This window comes from Equus asinus, chromosome 30, assembly GCF_041296235.1.
Source record: "Equus asinus isolate D_3611 breed Donkey chromosome 30, EquAss-T2T_v2, whole genome shotgun sequence".
Lineage (NCBI taxonomy): Eukaryota > Metazoa > Chordata > Mammalia > Perissodactyla > Equidae > Equus > Equus asinus.
The window spans coordinates 21711891-21736273 of record NC_091819.1 but is presented as its reverse complement, the minus strand read 5'-3'; the positions used below and the strand labels follow the sequence as shown (position 1 = coordinate 21736273).

General features: G+C 37.1%; 1 protein-coding gene and 1 long non-coding RNA gene across 2 annotated transcripts in view; one reads left to right on the top strand and one right to left on the bottom strand.

Annotated features, from left to right (window-relative positions):
* DNAH14 (dynein axonemal heavy chain 14) overlaps window positions 1-24383 on the bottom strand; it is a 396896-nt gene that overhangs the window by 308302 nt on the left and 64211 nt on the right. Inside the window, exons 11-14 of the mRNA XM_070501636.1 lie at window positions 23852-23981; window positions 8930-9215; window positions 8304-8349; window positions 8109-8206 (exon numbers count right to left, since the gene is read on the bottom strand). Of these exons, the coding sequence (XP_070357737.1) occupies window positions 8109-8206; window positions 8304-8349; window positions 8930-9215; window positions 23852-23981 (560 nt within the window). The remainder of the gene's footprint in view (window positions 1-8108; window positions 8207-8303; window positions 8350-8929; window positions 9216-23851; window positions 23982-24383) is intronic.
* LOC123282209 (uncharacterized) overlaps window positions 1-24383 on the top strand; it is a 143394-nt gene that overhangs the window by 92827 nt on the left and 26184 nt on the right. The window contains exon 5 of the long non-coding RNA XR_011499484.1: window positions 19661-19775. This is a non-coding gene — a long non-coding RNA (uncharacterized lncRNA). The remainder of the gene's footprint in view (window positions 1-19660; window positions 19776-24383) is intronic.

Sequence of the window (24383 nt, the reverse complement as noted above, 5' to 3'; positions counted from 1 at the left end):
ATATACAACTATGTACTGGGGGGCTTTGGGGAGAAAAAGGAAAAAATAAAATCTTTAAAAAAAAAAATCAAATGGCAGAAACATTTCATAACAGAGAAAAATGAAATGGAAATGATCTTCAGATCCACACAATCAAAAGATGAAAGCCAAACAATCAAGAGGGAAGAAAAGAATATATGGGAGGACTGATGAAAAATTCTTCAGACCGAGAAGCCTCACTGCATTTTAAGATGATTAGTATAGAATGCTACATATCTAACTTTGTTGTAGTAAAGTTTCTAACTCCAAATGATAAATTACTAGACAGAAATAAGTTTACAAAGGAATGCAAATCAGAGGACCATCAGACTTCTCATCTGCAATACTGAAAGCTAGAAGGCAGTGGAACAAATCTATGGACTACTGAGAAAAACGGGGGTGGGAGAGTCATCCCAACAAGAGACCATAGGTGTTTATAAGACTATGATATTGCAAGATATAAATATCTCTGGATTTTAATCACCAAGAAACTCCTACCTAGCTGCTTCAAAAGGAACTAGGGGCATATAAAAACTTCAAGAAATTTCTTGATTTTCTAAAACAAACCCATGTTTTTATGCATGTTTCATCTTAATAATACAATGCAAACTTAAAAATAAATTTGAGATTTCAAGGGACATGCTGATTACATTTCAGCCAGTTTCGGGGAAAGAAGAAACTTAGCAGGTGTTGGTAGTTACAAAGTATAGTAAGTAAGTATAATAAGTATTGCAAAAAGAAATCAAATAAGGGACGTCACCAAGATGGTGGAGTGAGTACTCTTCTTTGTCTCTGCCCCTTCGAATCTACAACTAACTGGACATTCATCGCTTAACAAAGGATATCCATATAGCATCTCAGGATGCCTGAGTGACCCATGCTGCTATACATCGGAAGGCAGACGGACTTCCCCTGAGGCGGAGGGGGAGACAGGTGAAAACTCTCCAACCCCCGAGCCCCGAACAGCCTAGTACCTGCAAGTGGCTTTCTTCCAGCAGACTCCCCCATAGCACTGCCACACATCAAGGGCAGGAGTGTGCGCACACCGGAGGAGCGACGGTGGAAACAGGTGACTACAGCCCTACCTAAGCCCCCCTCGATTACACCTAAGCCCAGGGGGAAACTCCAGGGTCCTGCACCAGTGGCAGGGAAAGCCATTAGTGGAGAGGCTCCGCCCAGCATTCATAACGCCGGGAGGGTCCCAAAGAGGAGAATCCTGGGCAAGGCAGCAGCCAGCCAGCCGCCACTGGACTAACGGACTCCGGCTGTCCCCCAGACAGGGAAAGGGGCTCCCAGAGATCCCCTGGGAGAGGACTGGGGATGAGTGGAGTTCCAGTGGCCTGGCTCCGCAGCCCAGGGGAAAACTCCAGGGTCCTGCACTGGCGGCAGGGAAAGCCTCTACTTGCCGTTAGCAGACAGGCCCCAAACAGCATTCAGAACTCCGGATGGGTCCCGAAGAGCAGAATCCCAGACAGGGCAGCAGCCAGCCAGCCGCCACCGGACTCATGGACTCCGGCTGTCCCAAAGATGGGGCAAGGGGCTCCTGGAGATCCCGTGGGAGTAGTCTGGGGTTGGGTGGAGTTCCAGAGGCCTGGCTCTGCGGCCCAGAGGGAAACTCTAAGTCTCACAGCAGCCTCAGCAAAAGCCTCTGCATAGCACTAGTAGACAGGCCCTGCTCAGCAATCACAAGGCTGGAAGACCCTGGGGCAAAAGTAGCATAGCTAGGTGAGCTAACCACAGACTGCAGAAGATACCCATAGCTCTGCTGTGACCTACAGTGGACAAGCGAGGTTTTTGTGGGCTTCGACAGGGACACAGCTGCAAATATAGGTGATCCTGCCTCCGGCCACTGGGAAAGCCCATAACACTGCCACAGACCCTAAGGATGGAGCACGTCTAGGTAGTCTGCAATGGTAGGCACCAGCAGCCTGAAGCCCCCTTGCGACTGCCCCCACAGCTGAAGAGGGACCCCACAGGACCACTGTGACTACAAGGAGGGGCCCAAGCCCAGTTAGCAACAGCTGACAGGGTTCCTGGTTGGTGCAGTCTAAACAGCCGCTCCACCCACATACCAGTAGAAACAAGTGGAAGCAGTAACTAAACTCTATCTCTATGTGGAGGCACAAATCTACACCATCAAGCAGTATGAAAAAATATATTAAATCTCCAGAACGAAGAAAAATGACAAATACCCAGAAAACAATCCCAAAGACAATGAAATCTATGACCTAAATGACGATGACTTCAAAACAGCCATTATTAAAAAACTCAATGAGTTAAAAGAGAATACAGATAGACAACTCAACAAGTTCAGGAGCTATGTCACAAAAGAGCTTGATACTATAAAGAAGAACCAAACAGAAATACTGGAAATGAAGAACACAATGGAGGAGAGTAAGAAAAATCTGGACTCTCTAAACAGTAGGGCCGATAATATGGAGGAAAGAATTAGCAATTTGGAGGATAGGAATATAGAAATGCTGCAGGCAGAGGAGGAGAGAGAACTAAGACTAAAAAGAAATGAAGAAACTCTCTGAGAGTTATCTGACTCAATTAGGAGATGCAGCATAAGGATTATAGGTATACCAGAGGAAGAAGAGAAGGAGAAGGGGGCAGAAAGCCTGTTCAAAGAAATAATGGCTGAGAACTTCCCAAACCTGGGGAGAGAGATGGAACTTCATGTGACAGAAGCCAATAGATCTCCAAATTTTATCAATGTAAGAAGACCAACCCCAAAGCATGTAGTAGTGAAGCTAGCAAAAGTCAACGACAAAAAGAAAATACTAAAGGCAGCCAGGCAGAAGAAAATAACCTACAAAGGAACCCCCACAAGGCTATCAGCAGATTTCTCAGCAGAAACTTTAAAGGCTAGAAGAGAGTGGAATGACATATTCAAAATTCTGAAGGACAAAAACCTGCAGCCAAGAATACTCCACCCAGCGAAAATATCCTTCAAATACAATGAAGAAGTAATAACTTTCCCAGATAACCAAAAGTTAAGGGAGTTCATTGCCACAAAACCCCCTCTTCAAGAAATGCTCAGGGAAAGCCTCATACCTGAAAAATCAAAAAAAGGAAAGGGGTTACAAAACCAAGAGCAAAGGAGATAAGTAGAAGGACAATAACAGAAAGTAGCAGCTCTCCATCAGAAGAGGTTAGCAAAAGTTAAATAAAACATTAAAGATAAAAGGAAGGGAAACACCAAGAATAAATATAACCATGTCATTTTAACCACAAACTCACAACACAAGAAAGAAGAGGAAAAAAAAATCTGACAGTAACAACCTAGAAGGGGAAGAGAAAAGGGATGGAACGTTTTAATTAAAGGAAATAAGAGGCTATCAGAAAATGGACTATCTCATCTATGAGATGTTTTATACAAACCACCTGGTAACCACTAAACAAATAACAAGAATAAAGACACAAATTACAAATAAGAAGAAATGCAATATAGAAATTTACATACCTGAATTAGTAATCCAAAAATCATGGGACGAGAAACAAGGGAAATTGAAGAAAACCGGAAAACAAGAGATAAAATGGCAGCGGTAGGCCCCCACATTTCAATAATCACTCTAAATGTAAATGGATTGAACTCTCCAATCAAAAGACACAGAGTGGAAGGATGGATCAAAGAACAAGACCCAACAATATGCTGCCTCCAGGAAACACACCTCAGCCCCAAAGACAAACACCAACTCAGAGTGAAGGGATGGAAGACAATACTCCAAGCTAATAATGAACAAAAGAAAGCAGGTGTCGCTATACTAATATCAGACAAGGTAGATTTCAAAGCAAAACAGATAAAGAAAGACAAGGAGCGGCAGTGTATAATGATAAAAGGGACTCTCCACCAAGATGACATAACACTTATAAATATATACGCACCCAACACAGGAGCACCAAAATTTGTAAAGCAACTCTTAACAGAACTAAAAGAAGACATGAACAACAATACAATAATACAAGGGGACCTCAACACCCCATTAACACCAATCGATAGGTCATCCAGACAGAAAGTCAACAAGGAAATTATAGAATTAAATGAAAAATTAGACCAGATGGACTTAATAGATATATATAGAACACTTCATCCAAAAACAGCAGGTTACACATTCTTCTAAAGTGCACATGGAACATTCTCAAGGATAGACCATATCTTGGGAAACAAAGCAAGCAACAATAAATTCAAGAGGGTTGAAATACTATCAAGCATCTTTTCTGATCATAATGCTATGAAACTAGAAATCAACTACAAGAATAAAGCTGGGAAAGGGGCAAAAAGGGGGAGACTAAACAACATGCTACTGAACAATGGATTATTGAAGAAATTAAAGAAGAAATCAAATATTATCTGGAGACAAACGAAAATGAAAACACACCATACCAAATCATTTGGGACGCAGCAAAAGCAGTCCTAAGAGGGAAATTCATTGCAATACAGGCTCACCTCAATAAACAAGAAAAATCTCACATAAGCAACCTCAAACGACACCTAACAGAATTAGAAAATGAAGAACAAACAAAGCCCAGAGTCAGTAGAAGGAGGGAAATAATAAAAACTAGAGCAGAAATAAACGATATTGAAACAAAAAAAGACAGTAGAAAGGATCAATGAAACAAAGAGTTGGTTCTTCGAAAAAGTTAACAAAATCAACAAACCCTTAGCCAGACTGACTAAGAAAAAAAGAGAGAAGTCTCAAATAAATAAAATTAGGAATGAGAGAGGAGAAATCACAACGGATACCAAAGAAATACAAGGGATCATAAGAGAATACTATGAAAAACTATATGCCAACAAATTGAACAACCTAGAAGAAATGGATAAATTCCTAGACTCTTACAACCTCCCCAAACTGAATCAGGAAGAAACAGAGAATCTGAATAGACCAATAACAAGTAAAGAAATAGAAACAGTAATCAAAAACCTCCCCAAAGATAAGAGTCCAGGACCAGACAGCTTATCTGGAGAATTCTACCACACATTCAAAGAAGATTTAATACCTATCCTTCTCAAACTATTCCAGAAAATTGAGGAAGATGGGGCACTCCCTAACACATTCTATGAAGCCAACATCACTCTGATCCCCAAACATGACAAGGACAACACAAAGAAGGAAAACTACAGGCCAATATCACTGATGAACATAGATGCAAAAATCCTCAACAAAATTCTGGCAAACAGAATACAGCAATACATCAAAAAGATTATACACCATGATCAAGTGGGATTTATACCAGGGACACAAGGATGGTTCAACATCTGCAAGCCAATCAATGTGATACACTACATTAACAAAATGAGAAACAAAAACCACATGATCATCTCAATAGATGCAGAGAAAGCATTCGACAAGGTCCAACATCCATTTATGATAAAAACCCTCAATAAAATGGGTATAGAAGAAAAGTACCTCAACATAATAAAGGCCATATATGACAAACCCACAGCCAACATCATACTCAAAACCCATCCCTCTCAGAACAGGAACAAGACAAGGGTGCCCACTTTCACCACTCCTATTCAACATAGTACTGGAGGTGTTGGCCAGAGCAATTAGGCAAGAAAAAGAAATAAAAGGAATCCAAATAGGCAATGAAGAAGTAAAACTCTCGCTGTTTGCAGACAACATGATCTTATATATAGAAAACCCCAAAGAATCCATGGGAAAACTTTTAGAAACAATCAACAGCTATAGCAAAGTTGCAGGGTATAAAATCAACATACATAAATCAGTAGCATTTCTATACGTTAACAATGAACTAACAGAAAAAGAACTCACGAACTCAATCCCATTCACAATCGCAACAAAAAGAATAAAATACCTTGGGATAAATTTAACCAAGGAAGTGAAAGATCTATACCACAAAAACTAGAAGACTTTCTTGAAAGAAATTGATGATGACATAAAGAGATGGAAAGACATTCCATGCAGATGGACTGGAAGAATAAACATAGTTAAAATGTTCATACTACCTAAAGCAATCTACAGATTCAATGCTATCCCAATCAGAATACCAATGACATTCTTTACAGAAATTGAACAAAGAATCCTAAAATTCATATGGGGCAACAAAAGACCCCGAATTGCTAAAGCAATCCTGAGTAAGAAGAACAAAGCTGGAGGCATCACAATCCCTCACTTCAAAACGTACTACAAAGCTACAGTAATCAAAACAGCATGATACTGGTACAAAAACAGGTGCACAGATCAATGGAACAGAATTGAAAGCCAAGAAATAAAACCACACATCTATGGACAGCTAATCGTTGACAAAAGACCTGAGGGTCTACAATGGAGAAAAGAAAGTCTCTTCAACAAATGGTGCTGGGAAAACTGGACAGCCACATGTGAAAGAATGGAAATTGACCATTCTTTTTCACCATTCACCAAAATAAACTCAAAATGGATCAAAGACCTAAAGATTAGGCCTGAAACAATAAGTCTTCTACAAGAGAACATAGGCAGTACACTCTTTGACATCAGTTTCAAAAGAATCTTTTTGGACACCATAACTTCTCAGACGAGGGAAACAATAGAAAGAATAAACAAATGGGACTTCATCAGAATAAAGAGCTTCTTCAAGGCAAGGGAAAACAGGATTGAAACAAAAAAAAAAGCCCACTAATTGGGAAAAAATATTTCTAAGTTACTTATCCGACAAAGGGTTAATCTCCATAATATACAAAGAACTCACACAGCTCGACAACAAAAAATCAAACAACCTGATCAAAAAATGGGCAGGGGACATGAACAGACATTTCTACAAAGAAGATATAAGGATGGCCAATAGACACATGAAAAGATGCTCATCATCACTAATCATCAGGGAAATGCAAATCAAAACGACACTAAGATATCACCTTACACCTGTTAGAATGGCAAAAATATCCAAAACCAAGAGTGACAAATGTTGGAGAGGTTGTGGAGAAAAAGGAACCCTCACACACCGTTGGTTGGAATGCAAACTGGTGCAGCCACTATGGAAAACAGTATGGAGATTTCTCAAAAAGTTGAAAATAGAAATACCTTATGACCCAGCCATCCCACTACTGAGTATCTATCCTAAGAACCTGAAATCAGCAATTCCAAGAGTCCCATGCACCCCTATGTTCATCGCAGCATTATTTACAACAGCCAAGATGTGGAACCAATCTAAGTGCCCAGGAACTGATGATTGGATAAAGAAGATATGGTATATATATATATATATATATATATATATATATATATATATATATATATATATACAATGGAATACTACTCAGCCATAAAAAAGGACAAAGTCGTCCCATTCACATCAACATGGATGGACCTTGAGGGTATTATGTTAAGTGAAATAAGCCAGACAGAGAAAGACGAACTCTGTATGACTCCACTCATAGGTGGAAGTTAACATATAGGCAAGGAGAACTGATCAGTGCTTACCAGGGGAAAGGGGAGGTAGTGGGGGGAGGGCACAACGGGTAAAGTGGTGAACCCACAACATGATTAACAATGATGTACAACTGAAATTTCACAAGGTTGTAAATTATCATAATCTTATGCTGCAAAGAGGGTCCTCTGAACTCAGCAACCTATCATGATGTGACTGGAGAATGATGCAAGATTTAAGAAGCTGCCAAGTGTTCTGCTGTTCTAAGATATTTGTAAGACTTAGACTGTAGTCAAGGGATAAATTCATTGGTCAGGCTAATAACTGCGATATAATTTTAGATTGTGTACAGGCAGCTGGAAAAGAATTAATAAAAATCTATTTAATGTGAAAACAATATCTTTGTTATGCTGTGATGTAAGGTACTTGCTTATTTGTTTTAAGTCTTATAAAATTCTATAGTACATTACTGAAAAAATCCAAGCCTTGGGCTATTTTCCTAATTTCCATCTTCTATGCACTCTATGGCTATATGTATAATTCACACATCCTCAAATAACTCCAAATTCACATTGATTCATCCCAAAGAGTGTGAATTTATGATCTCCTAATATACTGTAATGTCTGCCACATCCCCAGGTAAAAGCATCAGATGCTTAAATTTATGAAAATATTGCCAAAGAAGACAATATATCTAACTTTAAAATACTTACTTATACATGTTTCAATATCAGTCACCATTTTTTGAATTTTTATTGAAAATTCCAATCTGTTGGGAGTTATAAAGAGATTTGTAGGGAATTCTAAAAATCTAAGAGAGAATACAATAAAAGCATACTTTAGAAGAATGCAGTAACTAACATATAAAATACAATTACTTGTAATTTCAAAAATGTTCTACTACTTACTCATCATACATGTATTTATTCTCAAACTCAGTCGTGAGTTCTACATCTATTAAAATCCATGGAAAGAAAGAGAGAACAAAAAATTGATTGATATTTATATCAGCTAACTGAGAAGTTGATATGTGTCAGTGCTTTCCAAACACCCTAAGAATAAACTGGAAGAATAAACTTGAAAGTTAAGTATTCAACCAGTACTCCCACCCCCAGATTCTGATTGATAACTGGAGGTCTGAGATGGAGTCCAGAGTCTGCATTTTTTTTCTTTTTGAGGAAGATTAGCCCCGAGCTAACTACTGCCAATCCTCCTCTTTTTGCCGAGGAAGACTGGCCCTGAGCCAACATCATTTTTAACAAGCATCCCAGGTGTTGTTCATCCTGATGAAAGAGACCCTCAGGCCCCCCTCACATGGTCTGTGAATTTAGATTAAAATGAATAATGGTGTTATTACTTACATGCACTACAAATGATCTCTAAGTTTATGCTCACTTTGAGCATTCTTATTTTAACATTTATAAAGATCATACCTATCAATTGATAATACATAAACTACTAAAATTTTCTTTCACTTGTTATTTTCCAGCTGTTAGGATATTTCCCTTCATTCCTATAGTCTCATTTGTCTTACCTGAAAGAATCTCTTCAAGGTTGTAACTAAATGTTTTTTGTTTCTTCCTTACTGGGAGCAGTTCTTCACTTGAGTGTTTTATGACAGGGTTGACTTCATTTTCTGACATTTCCTCTTCTTCTTCACACATCACAGATTTTTCAGAGAACTTGTCAGACTCATGAAAGTTCTCTTTAGAATTTTCTGAAGAATCACTCTCAGCGGGAATTCTCAAGTGTAGATTTACTTCAAATATTGGTGCATATATTTTTCTCAAATCCTTATCCACTTTAATACCATTCAAAATCTAATTTAACAGATATGTTAAAGTGCCAGTGACAATATATAAATAAAAGAACATATCTTTTAACTTAGGATAATACAGACCTAAATTTTAAATGATAAATAATAACTTCAGTATAACTGAGTAACACTGTATTATCATATAACTGATATTTGCATGTTAAAATAAATTAATGTGAAATAAATGATATATTATAATGCAGTAATTCCCCCCAAAAGACTGTATAAATTGATGCCAGTGTATCTACATATTAGTCATTTGAGAGCTTATTAAAAATACAAAGTCTTAGGCCCTGTCTCCAGAGAATTTGAGTTAAAAAGACAGGGGCAGGGCCCAGGATTCCGAATCATTTAAAATCCGAGCAGATGACTCTACTGTATACTCAGGTTTAATGAAAAATCAGGACTATACTTCAAAACCATTACTATAGGTCCCAATTCTTCCTTTTAACATACACACACTAGTATAGTATCCTTACTGAAAAATAACAGGAGTATTCTAGGTATAAATATCTTATTTTTACACAATGTTAGTTGCTCTGAGGCTCTGTCTAGACATGGGCTCTCAGTTAATCTATTGATCCATATATTCCATAAATAATCAGTTGTGCCTGAGGCATCTAGCAAGCATTTCTCAGTGTGGTCATCCGAATCACCTGCAAGAATCTCAGCCTTTAGTCCCAGTCACTAACAAATAAAGACAGTTAAGAGTATAAATAAATGCTATTAACACTCTATTAAGCTGCTAGGCAAAGAGCTTGAGTAGATGCTGAAGATGATTTGCAAGCCTTAAAAGTTCTACACAAATGGGTATGGAGTTTCTGTTTGGGATGATGAAAAACTTCTGGAAATGGATAGTGGTGACAGTTACACAACACTGTGAAGGTACTAATAGCATTGAATCACACGCTTACAAATGACTAAAATGGTAAGTTTTACGTTATGTGTTTTATCACAATAAAAAAGTTCACACAGACAATTCCAAACAAATATATAATGTGTTGCATAGCTCATTCTGGAAAATAACCTCTAACTCTGGGAATGACTGGACCTCAAGCCCTACCTACCTTCTAATATTATAGTATCTAAAATTTTGCATAGAATCATTCTTGAATTACCACTTAACATAGTATAGTTACCATTTGACTTATCATGCCCTAGGCACTGTAGTAAACAAGTTACCTTCACCTCATCCTCATAACAATCTAAAGACAAAAATTATTACTCCTATTGCACATAAAAGGAAATTGAGACCCAGGAAGCTTGTATTAATTTGTCAAAGGCTGTATTGCTAGCATGTGGTAAGACTGAAGTCTAGTCATGGGTCTGTGACGCCAAAGCCCATAGTTAAAGTATGAACTGGGGCTTGAAAATCATTTTGTAATAAAGAAAGTTTTTGGCTGTTAAACGCTTTTTGTGCCAACAAGAATTAACCAGTAAATAGTTTGACTTCCTTTAGGTTGTAAACTTTAAGAGAGAAATAGCCACATCTAAAAGAAACTATAAATTCTACAGCATGCAGTGGGGAATAGGGGGAGGACTTTAGCTCTGAGCTCTCTCTCGAGTCAGATCTATATTTCCAACATCCTAAGAGAAATTTTCATCTGGCTGCCCACAGGTACCTCTGACTCAATATGCCCCAAAATAAACTAATTATCTGTCTTATCTTGGACTGGATATTAGAAGGAGCTCAAAAAGCAGTTTATGCCAAACGTGTTTAGCACTGGCAAAAACAGGGGCGAACCAACATCAGAAATTAGAGGGAAAAGTATGAGCAAGATGCTAAAACCTTGATGATGGGGCAAAAATGGAATCAGGGACAACAGGAGTCATACCAGGTTCACAAGGCCAGATACATGAAATCTAATCACAAGGAAACTGGAAAATTAGAGTCAGTGTTGAATTTTAAAATATCAAAATTAAGAATTTTTGTTACCAAAGATCTACAGCTAAAGTTAACAGGTAGTGACAGGTTGAGAGGTAATATTCACAAAGTCTAAAATTAACAGAGAATCAATATCTAGAATATACAAGAAAGTCCTAAAAATCAGTAAGAAACCAACAGAAAAAAATGTTAAAAAGATATCAATAAGCAATTCAAAGAAGGAAAATTAAAATAGTTCATATAGATTTGAAGCCTCACTAGTAAAGAAAGAAATAGAAATAAAACAGCAAGACACCACTTATTCCACATCACACCAGCAAAAGTTAAAAAGTCATCAAATAGGGAGAAAGGATATGGAGAAATGCACTGGTAACGGGAATGTAACTTCTACTCTTGCTGGAGAGCAAGATGGCAGTATTTTTAAATGACGTGCATATATCCAATGATCCAGCAATCTACTTTCAAATATACATAACAAGGATAAAATTTCACCTAGTCCACAAGAAAACCTGTTAAGAGGCTCTTTATCACAGCTGTGTTAGTGATAGTAAAGACTTAGAAGTAACTTAAGTGTCTGCAGGATAACAGACATATAAAAGTTGATGCATGCAAATATTATGTAACAGTCAGAAACAATAAATTATATGTGTGTGTGTGTATACTGTCATAGACTGTGTTCCCTGGGAAGCAGACTCTGAGACAGGCAGGATGTGTATTAAGAAGTGCGTTTGGGGGTAAACACCTATGGAAAGAAAGAAAGAAAGTAGAGTGGGTAGAGGGGAAAGTGAGCTGTGATACAGGCCAACCAACAGTCTCAGTCAACCCTGTGGGGAGCTCTGGAGCTGGAACGGCCCTTCAGAATTGTTCCAAGCTGGACCAAGAGGCCATGCCTTTATAGCCCTGCAACAATTATTCATTGTACATGGACCATCCCAGAAAGGGCACAATCTTGGACAAGTGGGCTGCAGTAGAAGCAACCTCTGAAAAGGCTGACAGCTAAAGGCTATATGCTGACAGCACTCCCAGCAGCTGTGTAACAAGTCTTTCACTGACGGGGGATTTAGTGGTACAACATCATGAAATCTAGATCTAGATCCACCTATATACGACATGAACCTTAACAACATAATGTTAAATGAAAAAATGTAAAAGCAGGGGCTGGCCCAGTGGCATAGTGGTTGAGTTCAGCATGCTCCACTTTGACGGCCCAGGTTCATGGGTTCGAATCCTGGCACAGACCTACACCACTCATCAAGCCATGCTGTGGCGACAATCCACATAAAAAATAGAGGAAGCTGGGCGCAGATGTTAGCTCAGGGTCACTCTTCCTCAAGCGAAAAGAGGAAGATTGGCAAGAGGTGTTAGCTCAGGGCCAATCTTCCTCACCCCCCTCCAAAAGAATTAGATTCTATCTTTAAAAAAATGTAAAAACAGAACCGCAGCACAATGACATTTATGTAGTTTTTAACATGTATATATCAAAAAATCAATATTTTTTTAAACTTTATTGTAAACTTATGGAAGGCAGATTGAAGAAATATACAAAAACTATATTCCACTGAGTTCTCATAAGGGGAGGAAGGTTGGTTAAAGATGGGGAAAAAGGAGAAAAAATAAAATAAAACAAACAAGAGATCTTGAATGAACTGATGGAAATAGTGTGCCATGAATTAAGAATGATCAATTCAACTCTCCATATATGATCTCCTCAAAAATAAATTTTAAAAAATTATAATAAAAGAACAGGCAAAAGAGTACATAAAAAGTTAGCACACGGTAAAGATACATTCTAATCAGTCGGAAAAGGATAGAGTATTCAATAAAATGTGTTAGTACATTTGGGGAAAATTAATTTATCTATCTCACAATACATATACCAAAATAAATATTAGATTAAATAATTATTTAAATGTAGAGAATAAAACCATAAAGTTATGGAAAAACTAATTGAATATTTGTATTATTTTAGTATGGGAAATTCTTTTCCAAATATGATACCAAAGGCAGAGACTATAAAGGAAACAGCTGATAGTTTTTTTTTTTAAGACACTATTTTTTTAGAGCAGTTTTAGGTTCACATCAAAGCTGAGTAGAAGGTGGGGTGGAGCAAAATGGGAGGGTGAGCTGACCCGGGACTCTCTCCCCTCCAAACTACAACAAAGGATTGGAAAAACTGAATTTCAGCAAATAAACCTAATGCCAAGACGTCAGAGACCTACAGTACCAAAAAGACGGAGAATGGAGACCTTGCAGCAGGCCTCGGAGGAGCTGAAACAGGGTAGGAGAGAACTTCGCTCCCTCCCCTAGAGACCGGGATCGCTGTCGGGGGTGCGGGAAGGAGCAGGAGAGGGGCCGCGCTACCGGGGGATCATCCAGGACTCCCACTGCCAGTACAGTGGAAACCCACTGACGGGGGAAAGCTTCCATGTGGGGGGATCCCATAAACCCAGGGTCCCGGGAGACCAGAGGACAGAACTGATCCGAATCCAGATAGGCGCACGAGAAAAACCACCCCTCCCCCCAGAAAACCACGCTGGGTGTGGCCATCTTGCCCAAAGGCGGAGAGCTCAGAACACACAGCTCTTGACCCTCATCTAGTGGCGACAGGCTCTAACTGCAACTGAATTCTACCACCATGCGAAAAAACCACTCCTCTACCGTCAAGCAATTTATAAAAGCTCCAGACCAGAAGGAAAACAATAAAAACAGAGAATTAAGTCCTGAGGACTTGGAAATAGGTAAACTAAGTGAAAATGAGTTCAGAGCAGCTATAATCAAAAAAGTCAATGGGGTAGAGAGAAAGATACAGAAACAAGCCAACGAGTTCTGGAGTTACTTCACAAAAGAGATTGAAATTATAAAGAAGAATCAAACAGAAATACTAGAGATGAAAAACACAATGGACCAGATAAAACAGAAGACGGATACCCTGCATGCCCGTGTAGACACCATAGAAGATAAAATTAGCATAATCGAAGTTAGACAGGCTGAATGGCTCCAGACAGAGGAAGAAAGAGAACTAAGAATTTAAAAAAATGAGGAAAATCTCTGAGAGATAGCGGATTCAATGAGGAGGAAGAACTTCAGGATCATAGGAATTCCTGAGAACGTGGAAAAGGAAAATGGAGTAGAAACTGTGCTTAAGTAGAAACTGTGCTTAATGAAATTATAGAAGAGCACTTCCCAAATCTAGGGATTGAGGGAGCAATGTGTGTAGAGGAAGCTTTCAGATCTCCTAGATTTGTCAATGTAAAAAGACCTACTGCAGGGCATATAGTAGTAAAAATGGCAAAAATGAATGACAAAGAAAGAATACTCAGGGCAGCAAGACAGCAGAAAATAACCTACAAAGGAACTCCTATCAGATTTTCAGCGGATCTCTCTACAGAAACCTTACAACCTAGGAGAGAATGGAGTGACATATTCAAAACTTTAAAAGATAAAAATCTTCATCCAAGAATATTCCATCCAGCAAAAATATCCTTCAGATATGAGGGAGAAATTAAATCTTTTCCAGACAAACAAAAGTTAAGGGAATTTGTAACTAAAAGTCCTCCACTACAAGAAATCCTCAGGAAGGCTCTCATACCTGAAAAAAGAAAAAAGGGAGAAAGGGGTCACAAACCACAGAGTAGGGAGACAGACGGATAGAACCAGAATAGGATAGCAAATATTCAACTATAGCATTAGGATAAAGGGAAGGATACTACCAAAGCAAAGATGATCTTATCACTCTAACTACAAACTCATAACAGAAGTTGGAATAAGAAGTGAAAATAATAATTTAGGAGGGGAAGAGCAAAGGGACTAAATTAGTCTAGGCCAAGTAAGTAAGAGACCACCAGAGAACAGACTATATTATACACAAGATTCTAAATACAAACTTAAGGTTAGAGACTAAACTAAACAACAGAACAAAGATACAAAACATAAATAAGCAAAAATCTAAGAAACCCAGCATAGGAAATTGCAGTATCAGATGGGTAGGATGAAGCACACAGGAAGAGAAAGCAGGAAGGCCAGATAATGAGCAACAGATTGACAGCTTTAAATCCACATGACTCAATAATCACTTCAATGTAAACGGATTGAACTCTCCAATAAAAAGACACGGAGTGGCAAAATGGACTAAAGAACAAGATCCAACAATTTGTTGCCTCCAGGAAACACACCTCAGCCCCAAGGACAAACACAGGCTCAGAGTGAAGGGGTGGAGGACAATACTTCAAGCTAATAGCAAGCAAGAAAAGCAGGTGTTGCAATTCTTATATCACACAAAGTGGATTTCAAAATAAGACAGGTAAAGAGAGACACAGAGGGACAATATATAATGATCAAAGGGACACTTCATCAAGAAGAAATAATGCTTATAAATATCTATGCAGCCAACACAGGAGCACCAAGCTTCACAAAGCAACTATTAACAGACCTAAAGGAAGATATTAAAAACAACACAATAATAGTAGGGGACCTCAACACCCTACTCACATCAATGGACAGATCATCCAGAAAGAAAATCAACAAGGAAATAGTGGAGCTAAAGGAAAAACTAAAACAATTGGACTTAATAGACACATATAGATCACTTCATCCTAAAAAAGCAGAATACACATTCTTCTCAAGTGCACATGGAACATTCTCGAAGATAGACCATATGTTGGGGAACAAGGCAAGCCTCTACAAATTTAAAACATTGAAATAATAACAAGCATCTTCTCCGATCATAATGCTGTAAGGCTAGAAATTAATTACAAGAAAAAGCTGAGAAAGGCACAAAGATGTGGAGACTAAACAATACACTACTGAACAAGCAATGGATCATTGAAGAAATTAAAGAAGAAATCAAAAAATACCTGGAAACAAATGAAAATGATAGCATGCCATACCACCTCATATGGGACACAGCAAAAGCTGTATTAAGAGAAAAATTCATCGCAATACAGGCACATCTTAACAAACAAGAAAAATCCCAAATAAGCAATCTTAAACTACACCTAAATGAACTAGAGAAAAAAGAAAAAATAAAGCCCAAAGTCAGCAGAAGGAGAGAAATAATAAAAATCAGAGCAGAAATAAATACTATTGAAACGAAAAAGGCAGTAGAAAGGATCAATGAAACAAAGGCTGTTTTTTTAGAAGATAAATAAAATTGATAAACCCCTAGCCAGATTTACAAAGAAAAGAAGGGAGAAAGCTCAAATAAACAAAATCAGAAATGAAAGAGGAGAAATAACAACAGACTCTGCAGAAATACAACAGATTATAAGAGGATACTACGAAAAACTATATGCCGACGGAATGGATAACCTAGAGGAAACGGATAAATTCTTCGACTCCTACAATCTCCCAAAGCTCACTCAAGAACAAGCAGACAATTTGAACAGACCAATCACAAGGAAAGAGATTGAAACAGCAATCAAAAACATCCCAAAGAATAAAACCCCAGGACCAGATAGTTTTCCTGGGGAATTCTACCAAACTTTCAGAGAGGATTTAGGACCTATCCTTTTCAAGCTATTCCAAAAAATTAGGGAGGATGGAACACTTCCTAACACATTGTATGAGGCCAACATCACGCTGATACCAAAGCCAGACAAGGATGCCACGAAAAAAGAGAACTACAGGCCAATATCACTGATGAACATAGATGCAAAAATTCTAAACAAAATTTTGGCCACCAGAATTCAGCAATTCATCAAAAGGATCATACATCATGATCAGGTGGGATTCATACCAGGGACACAGGGATGGTTCAACATCCACAAATCAATTAACGTGATACACCACATCAACAAACTGAGGAATAAAAACCACATGATCATCTCAATAGATGCAGAGAAAGCATTTGACAAGATCCAACAGCCGTTTATGATAAAAACTCTGAACAATATGGGCATAGAAGGGAACTATCTCAACATAATAAAGACCATATATGACAAACCCACAGCCAACATCATACTCAATGGGCAAAACCTGAGCGCCATCCCCCTGAAAACAGGAATGAGACAAGGATGCCCTCTATCACCACTCTTATTTAACATAGTACTGGAGGTCCTGGCCAGAGCAATCAGGCAAGAAAAAGGAATAAAAGGAATCCAAATAGGGAGGGAAGAAGTGAAACTCTCGCTGTTTGCAGACGACACACCAAAGAATCCATTGGAAAACTTAGAAGTAATCAACAACTACAGCAAAGTTGCAGGGTATAAAATCAATTTGCATAAATCAGTAGAATTTCTATATTCTAATAACGAACTAACAGAAAAAGAACTCAAGGACACAATACCATTCACAATTGCAACAAAAAGAATAAAATACCTTGGGGTAAATTTAACTAAGGAAGTGAAGCACCTATATAATGAAAATTACAAAGCCTTTCTGAGAGAATTGCATGACGACATAAGGAGATGGAAAGACATTCCATGTACATGGATTGGGAGAATAAACATAGTTAAAATGTCCATTCTACCTAAAGCGATCTACAGATTCAACGCCATCCCAATCAGAATCCCAATGACATTCTTTACAGAATTAGAACAAAGAATCCTAAAATTCATATGGGACAACAAGAGACCCAGAATTGCTAAAGCAATCCTGAGAAAAAAGAACAAAATGGGAGGCATCACAATCCCTGACTTCAAAACATACTACAAAGCTACAGTAATCAAAACAGCATGGTACTGGTACAAAAACACGTGCACAGATCAATGGAACAGAATTGAAAGCCAAGAAATAAAACCACACATCTTTGGACAGCTTATCTTCAACAAAGGAGCTGAGGGCATACAATGGAGAAAAGAAAGCCTTTTCAACAAATGGTGCTGGGAAAACTGGAAAGCCACATGTAAAAGAATGAAAATTGACCATTCTTTTTCACCATTCACCAAAATAAACTCAAAATGGATTAAAGATCTAAAGGTGAGACCTGAAACCATAAGGCTTCTGGAATAAAACGTAGGCAGTACACTCTTTGACATCAGTATTAAAAGGACCTTTTCGGACACCATGTCTTCTCAGAGAAGGGAAATAATAGAAAGAATAAACAAATGGGACTTCATCAGACTAAAGAGCTTCTTCAAGGCAAATGAAAACAGGATTGAAACAAAAAAACAACCAACTGGGAAAAAGTATTTGCAAGTCATATATCTGACAAAGGCTTAATATCCATAATATATAAAGAACTCTCACAACTCAACAACAAAAAATCAAACAACCCGATCAAAAAATGGGCTGGAGACATGAACAGACATTTCTCCAAAGAAGATATACGGATGGCCAATAGGCACATGAAAAGATGCTCATCATCGCTGATCATCAGGGAAATGCAAATCAAAACTATGCTAAGATATCACCTTACACCCATTAGAATGACAAAAATATCTAAAACTAATAGTAACAAATGTTGGAGAGGTTGTGGAGAAAAAGGAGCCCTCATACACTGCTGGTGGGAATGCAAACTGGTGCAGCCACTATGGAAAACAGTATGGAGATTTCTCAAAAAATTAAAAATAGAACTATCATATGATCCAGCCATTCCAGTACTGGGTATCTATCCAAAGAGCTTGAAGTCAGCAATTCCAAAAGTCCTATGCACCCCAATGTTCATTGCAGCATTATTTACAACAGCCAAGACATGGAAGCAACTTAAGTGCCCATCAACAGATGAATGAATAAAGAAGATGTGGTATATATATATACAATGGAATACTACTCAGCTGCAAAACAGAACAAAATCATTCCATTAGCAACAACATGGACGGACCTTGAGGGAATTATGTTAAGTGAAATAAGCCAGTTAGAGAAGGATAATCTCTGTATGACTCCACTCATATAAGGAATTTAAAAATGTGGACAAAGAGAACAGATTAGTGGCTACCAGGGGAAAGGTGGGGTGGGGGATGGGCACAAAGGGTGAAGTGGTGCACCTACAACACGAATGACAAACATTAATGAACAACTGAAATTTCACAAGATTGTAACCTATCATTAACTCAATAAAAAAATAAACTGAGTAGAAGGTATAGAGATTTCCCATATATTTCCTGCCCCGGCACCTCCCCATTATCAACATCCCCCATCAGAGTGATATATTCGTTAAAACTGATGAACCTACGATGACACATCATAATCATCCAAAGCCCATATATTTTACATTAGGGTTCACTTTGATGTTGTACGTTCTATGGGTTGGACAAATGTATAATGACATGTATCCACCATTATAGTATCGTATGTATTTTCACTGTCCTAAAAATCCTCTGTCCTTCACCTATTCACCCTTTCCTCTCTCCCAACCCCAGGCAACCACTGATCTTTATACTGTCTCCATAGTTTTGCCTTTTCCAGAAAATTGGAATCATAAGAGTACGTAGTATGGATACGCATATAATTGGAATCATACTATATAGCCTTTTTATTGGCTTCTTCCATTTAGGAACATTCATTTAAGATCCTCCATGTCTCATCATGGCTTGATAGTTCATTTCTTTTTAGCACTGAATAATATTCCATTGTCTGCAGGTACTACAGTTTATTTATCCATTCACCCACATCTTGGTTGCTTCCAGGTTTCAGCAATTATGGATAAAGCTGTTATGGACTTCCATGTGAAGGTTTTTCTGTGGACATAAGTTTGCAATTCCTTTGGGTAAATACCAAGAAGCACAATTGCTGGATCTTACGGTAAGAGTATGTTTATTTTTGTAAGAAGCCACCAAACTGTCTTCCAAAGTGGCTGTACAATTTGCATTCCCATCAGCAATGAATGAGAGTTCTTGTTGCTCCACATCCTCGTCAGCGTATGGTGTTGTCAGTGTTCTGGATTTTGGCTGTTCTAACACATGTGTAGTGGTATCTCATTGTTGTTTTAATTTGCATTTCCCTTATGACGTATGATGTGGATCATATTTTCAGATGCATATTTTCCACCTGTATATTTTCTTTGGTGAGTTATCTGTTAAGATCTTTGGCTCATTTTTAAATTGGTTTGTTTGTTATATTATTGTTGATTTTTAAGAGTTCTTTGTAGATTTTAAATAAGAGTCCTTTATCAGATGTGTCTTTTGCAAATATTTTCTGCCAGGCCGTGGCTTGTCTTCTCATTCTCTTGACAATGCCTTTTGCAGAGAAGAGGTTTTTAATTTTAATGAAGTAATCAATTCTTTCATAGCTCAGGCCTTTGGCTATTTTATCTAAAAAGTCATTGCCATACCTGAGGTCATTTAGGTTTTCTTCTATGTTACCTTCTAGTAATTTTTATAATTTTACACTTTACATTTAGGTCTATGATCCATTTTGAGTTAAATTTTGTGAAGGGTGTAAGGTCTGTGTCTAGATTCATTTTTTTTGCATGTGGATGTCCCATTATCCCACCACCATTTGTTGAAAAGACTATCTTTGCTCCATTGTATTGCCTTTGTTCCTTTCTCAAACATCAGTTGACTATATTTATGGGGATCTATTTCCAGGTTCTCTATTTTGTTATATTGATGTATTTGCCTATTCTTTTGCTAACACCACACTGTCTTGATTACTGTAGCTTTATATTAAGTCTTAAATTCAGGTGATGTCAGTCCTCCATCTTTGTTCTTCTCCTTTAATATTGTGTTGGCTATTCTGAGTTTTTTGCCTCTCCATATAAACTTTGGAATCAGTTTGTCAATATCAACAAAATAACTTGCTGAGTTTTGATTGGAATTGCATTGAATCTACAGATTAAGTTGGGAAGAACTGACATCTTGACAGTATTGAGTCTTCTCATCCATGAACATGGAATATCTCTCCATTTATTTAGTTCTTTGCTATCTTTCATCAGAGTTTTGTAGTTTTTCTCATATAGATCCCATACATATTTTGTTAGATTTATACCTAAGTATTTCATTTTGAGGGTGCTAATGTAATTACGTTTTTAATTTCAAAATCAACTTGCCCATTGATGGTATATAGGAAAGTGACTGAGGTATTAATATTAACTTTGTATCCTACAACTCTCCTTTAATCACTTATTAGTTCCAGGGGATTTCTTGTCAATTCTTTCAGATTTTCTCCATAGACAATCATATCATCTGCAAACAAAGACAGTTTTAATTCTTCCTTCTCAAACTGTATACTTTTTCTTTTCTTGTCTTGTCTTATTGTAATATCTAGTAATTCCAGTACAATGTTAAAAAGCAGTAGTGAGAAAGGACATTCTTACTTTCTTCCTGATCTTAGTGAGAAAGCTTCAAGCTTGTTATCATTAAGCAGGATGTTCACTATAGGGTTTTTTGTAAATATTCTCTATCAAGTTGAGGAAGTTCCCCTCTATTCCTAGTTTACTGAGAGTTTTATCATGAATGGGTGTTACATTTTGTCAGATGATTTTCCTATATCTATTGATATGATCATATGATTTTTCTTCTTTAGCCTGTTGATGTAATGGATTACATTAATTGATTTTCAAATGTTGAACTAGCCTTGCATACCTGGGATAAATCCCACTTAGTACATAATTCTTTCTATACATTGTTGGATTTGATTTGCTAATATTTCATTGAAGATTTTTATATCTATGTTCATGAGAGATATTGATCTGTAGTTTTCTTTTCTTGTAATGTCTTTGTCTGGTTTTGGTATAAGGGGAATGTTGGCCTTGTAGAATAAGTTAGGAAGTATTCCATCTGTTTCTATCCTCTGAAAGAGACTGTAGAGAATTTGCATAATTTCTTCCTTAAATGTTTGGTAGAATTTACCAGTGAACCCATCTGGGCCTGGTGCTGATAGGTTTTAACTACATTAAAAAAATCTTCCTCATACTAGAAATACTATTAACAAAATGAAAAACAACACATTAGGATTTATATTTTCAATGTATGACAAATGGTTATGGTCTACATTTTATAAACAGTTTTTGTAATTTGATAAGAAAAAAGAAAACTCCATTAGAAAAATGGGAAAGGACATCAAAAAGTCATAAAAATGAGAAATACAACTGGCTATTAAGCATAAGAAAAATATTCAATAGTATGAGTAATAATATAAGAAAAAATTAAGTCTAGTTAATTCCAGGTTTCGCTATCAATAGGCAACAGCCAGTATAAAAGAGGATACACTTAAAAGGCAGTCTTTAAGAGAACAGAAAGTAGTATAACTTTGTCTGGAGAGACATTCTGTAATGAATATCGATAGCCTTAAAAAGGTCCACAGTGCTAATTTAACATTAATCTTAAGAAAAAAAATTAAAATAGTACATGTTTTTTTATTTTGAAATATTTCTATTCCAATGTGTTCATAAAAGAACTATAGAAGCAACTAAAATAATTCCCTTAGAGTACGTATTGGGGATATAAAGCACTTAGCTAAATCTAACCAAAAAATGTACAAGATTTTCAAGGAAAAAATTATTAAAAACATCAAAAGATATAAAAGAAGACTTAAATGAGTAACACAATCATGGTAGGGAGATTCAATATCATAAAATATTAACTCCCCCGCTACAATTGCCTATATGTTCTAGACAATTTCAATCAAAATCCAAATAGGGTTTGATCCTAAAAGGTACATGGAAGCGAAAATGGCTGAGAATAGCAAAGACAGTCTTAGAGAAGGAGAAGAGTTATTTCAAAGATAAAGCATTAATCCAGTATGGGACTGGCACAGTAATAGGCAAATAGACCAAAAGAACAGAATAAGAGTCTGGAAACAGAAGACACATATATAAGGAAACATAAGACAAATGATAAAGAGCTGCCACCGCAGATCAACAAGGAAAGGACATAAATAAATTGTTTGGGCAAGGTTACTCATATAAATGAAAATGGATCATTACCATACACCACGCACAAAAAACATTTCTAGATATATTAAAGATAAAGGTGAAGAAAAAATTAAAACTTTTATAAGAAAATACAGGAGAGAGTAACCATTGGCACTCACAGCTAGAATATACAACTATATACTGGGGGGCTTTGGGGAGAAGAAGGAAAAAAAAAGAGATTGGCCACAAATGTTGGTGCAGGTGTCAATCTTTAAAAAAAAAAAAAGAAAAGAAAAGAATATACAGGAGAACATCTTTATGACCTCAGGATGGCAAATACTTTCAAATACTAACAAATGAAAGGACTGATAAATTCTATTACATTGAAATTAAAAATTCATAAACAAAATATATTAAAAAGGGCATAAAAATAACACGTCATTCTAGTAGGAGAATAAAATAATGCCAGAGGGTGGGGGTGGGGTGGACAATTCTTCACAGCAAGAAAAGATTTCCTAATGAAAGTTTCTCTAGGATTCTTTCAAAATTTTTCACAATGGCTTGTGTCATTTTTAAGTTAATAACACAATCAAAAACAGTACTCTGAAGAAATGGCTGCTACTTTAGATAGAGTGGCCTTCCCTAACCATTCTCATGTAAAGTAGCATACAGCATCACTCTGTATGCCCCTATCTTCCTTTGTTTTTCTTCATAGTACTCATCACTTCCTTATCTGTCTACCTTGGGAGAATACAAGCTACAAGAGGTCAGAAAATTTGTTCTGCTCACTGATGTATTTCAGTGCCAGTTCAGTGCCTGATACATAGTCAGTGCTCAATAATACATGAACAAAGAAATCAAGTGAGATAGTGTAATTACAGCTTTCTACAGAGGAAGCAGGGGTGTGTGTGCATGCATGTGTGCAGTGGGCAAGAAACTGTATTAGTCATAAATCACATTTTCAACTCCAAACATTCATTTTACATTAAAAATCTATATTTATATTTTTCAAAGACAATTTTACCTCATTAATATCAGCTTCCGTCTTTACTTCTGACTTTCGAACAGCAGTAGCAGTTAAGTTTGAATCATTAACAAGTTTGTCACAATCATTTGTTATCTTTCCAGTGAAGGCAAATATGTCCTTGTGTATTCTAGATTAAGAAATGGAAAGAAAACAACACGGTCTTTTTAAACTCTTATATCTCATTAATATCCAGAATACACACATAATTAGACATTCCTCCAAAGAAGCATACAGATGGCTATTAAGTACATAAAAAGATGCTTAGCATCACTCCTCACTAAGGAAATACAAATCAAGACTACAATGAAATATCACTTCCTACCAATTAGGATGGCCATTATTTTTTTAAAGAAAAATAATAAATGTTGGTGAGGATTAGAACCTTTGTGCTTTGCTGGTAAGAATTAAAATGGTGCAGCTACTGTAGAAAACACCAGGGAAGTTCCACAAAAAGTTAAAAGTAGAATTACCATATGATCCAGCAATTCCACCTCTATGTATATCAACAAAAGAATTGGAAGCAGGGACT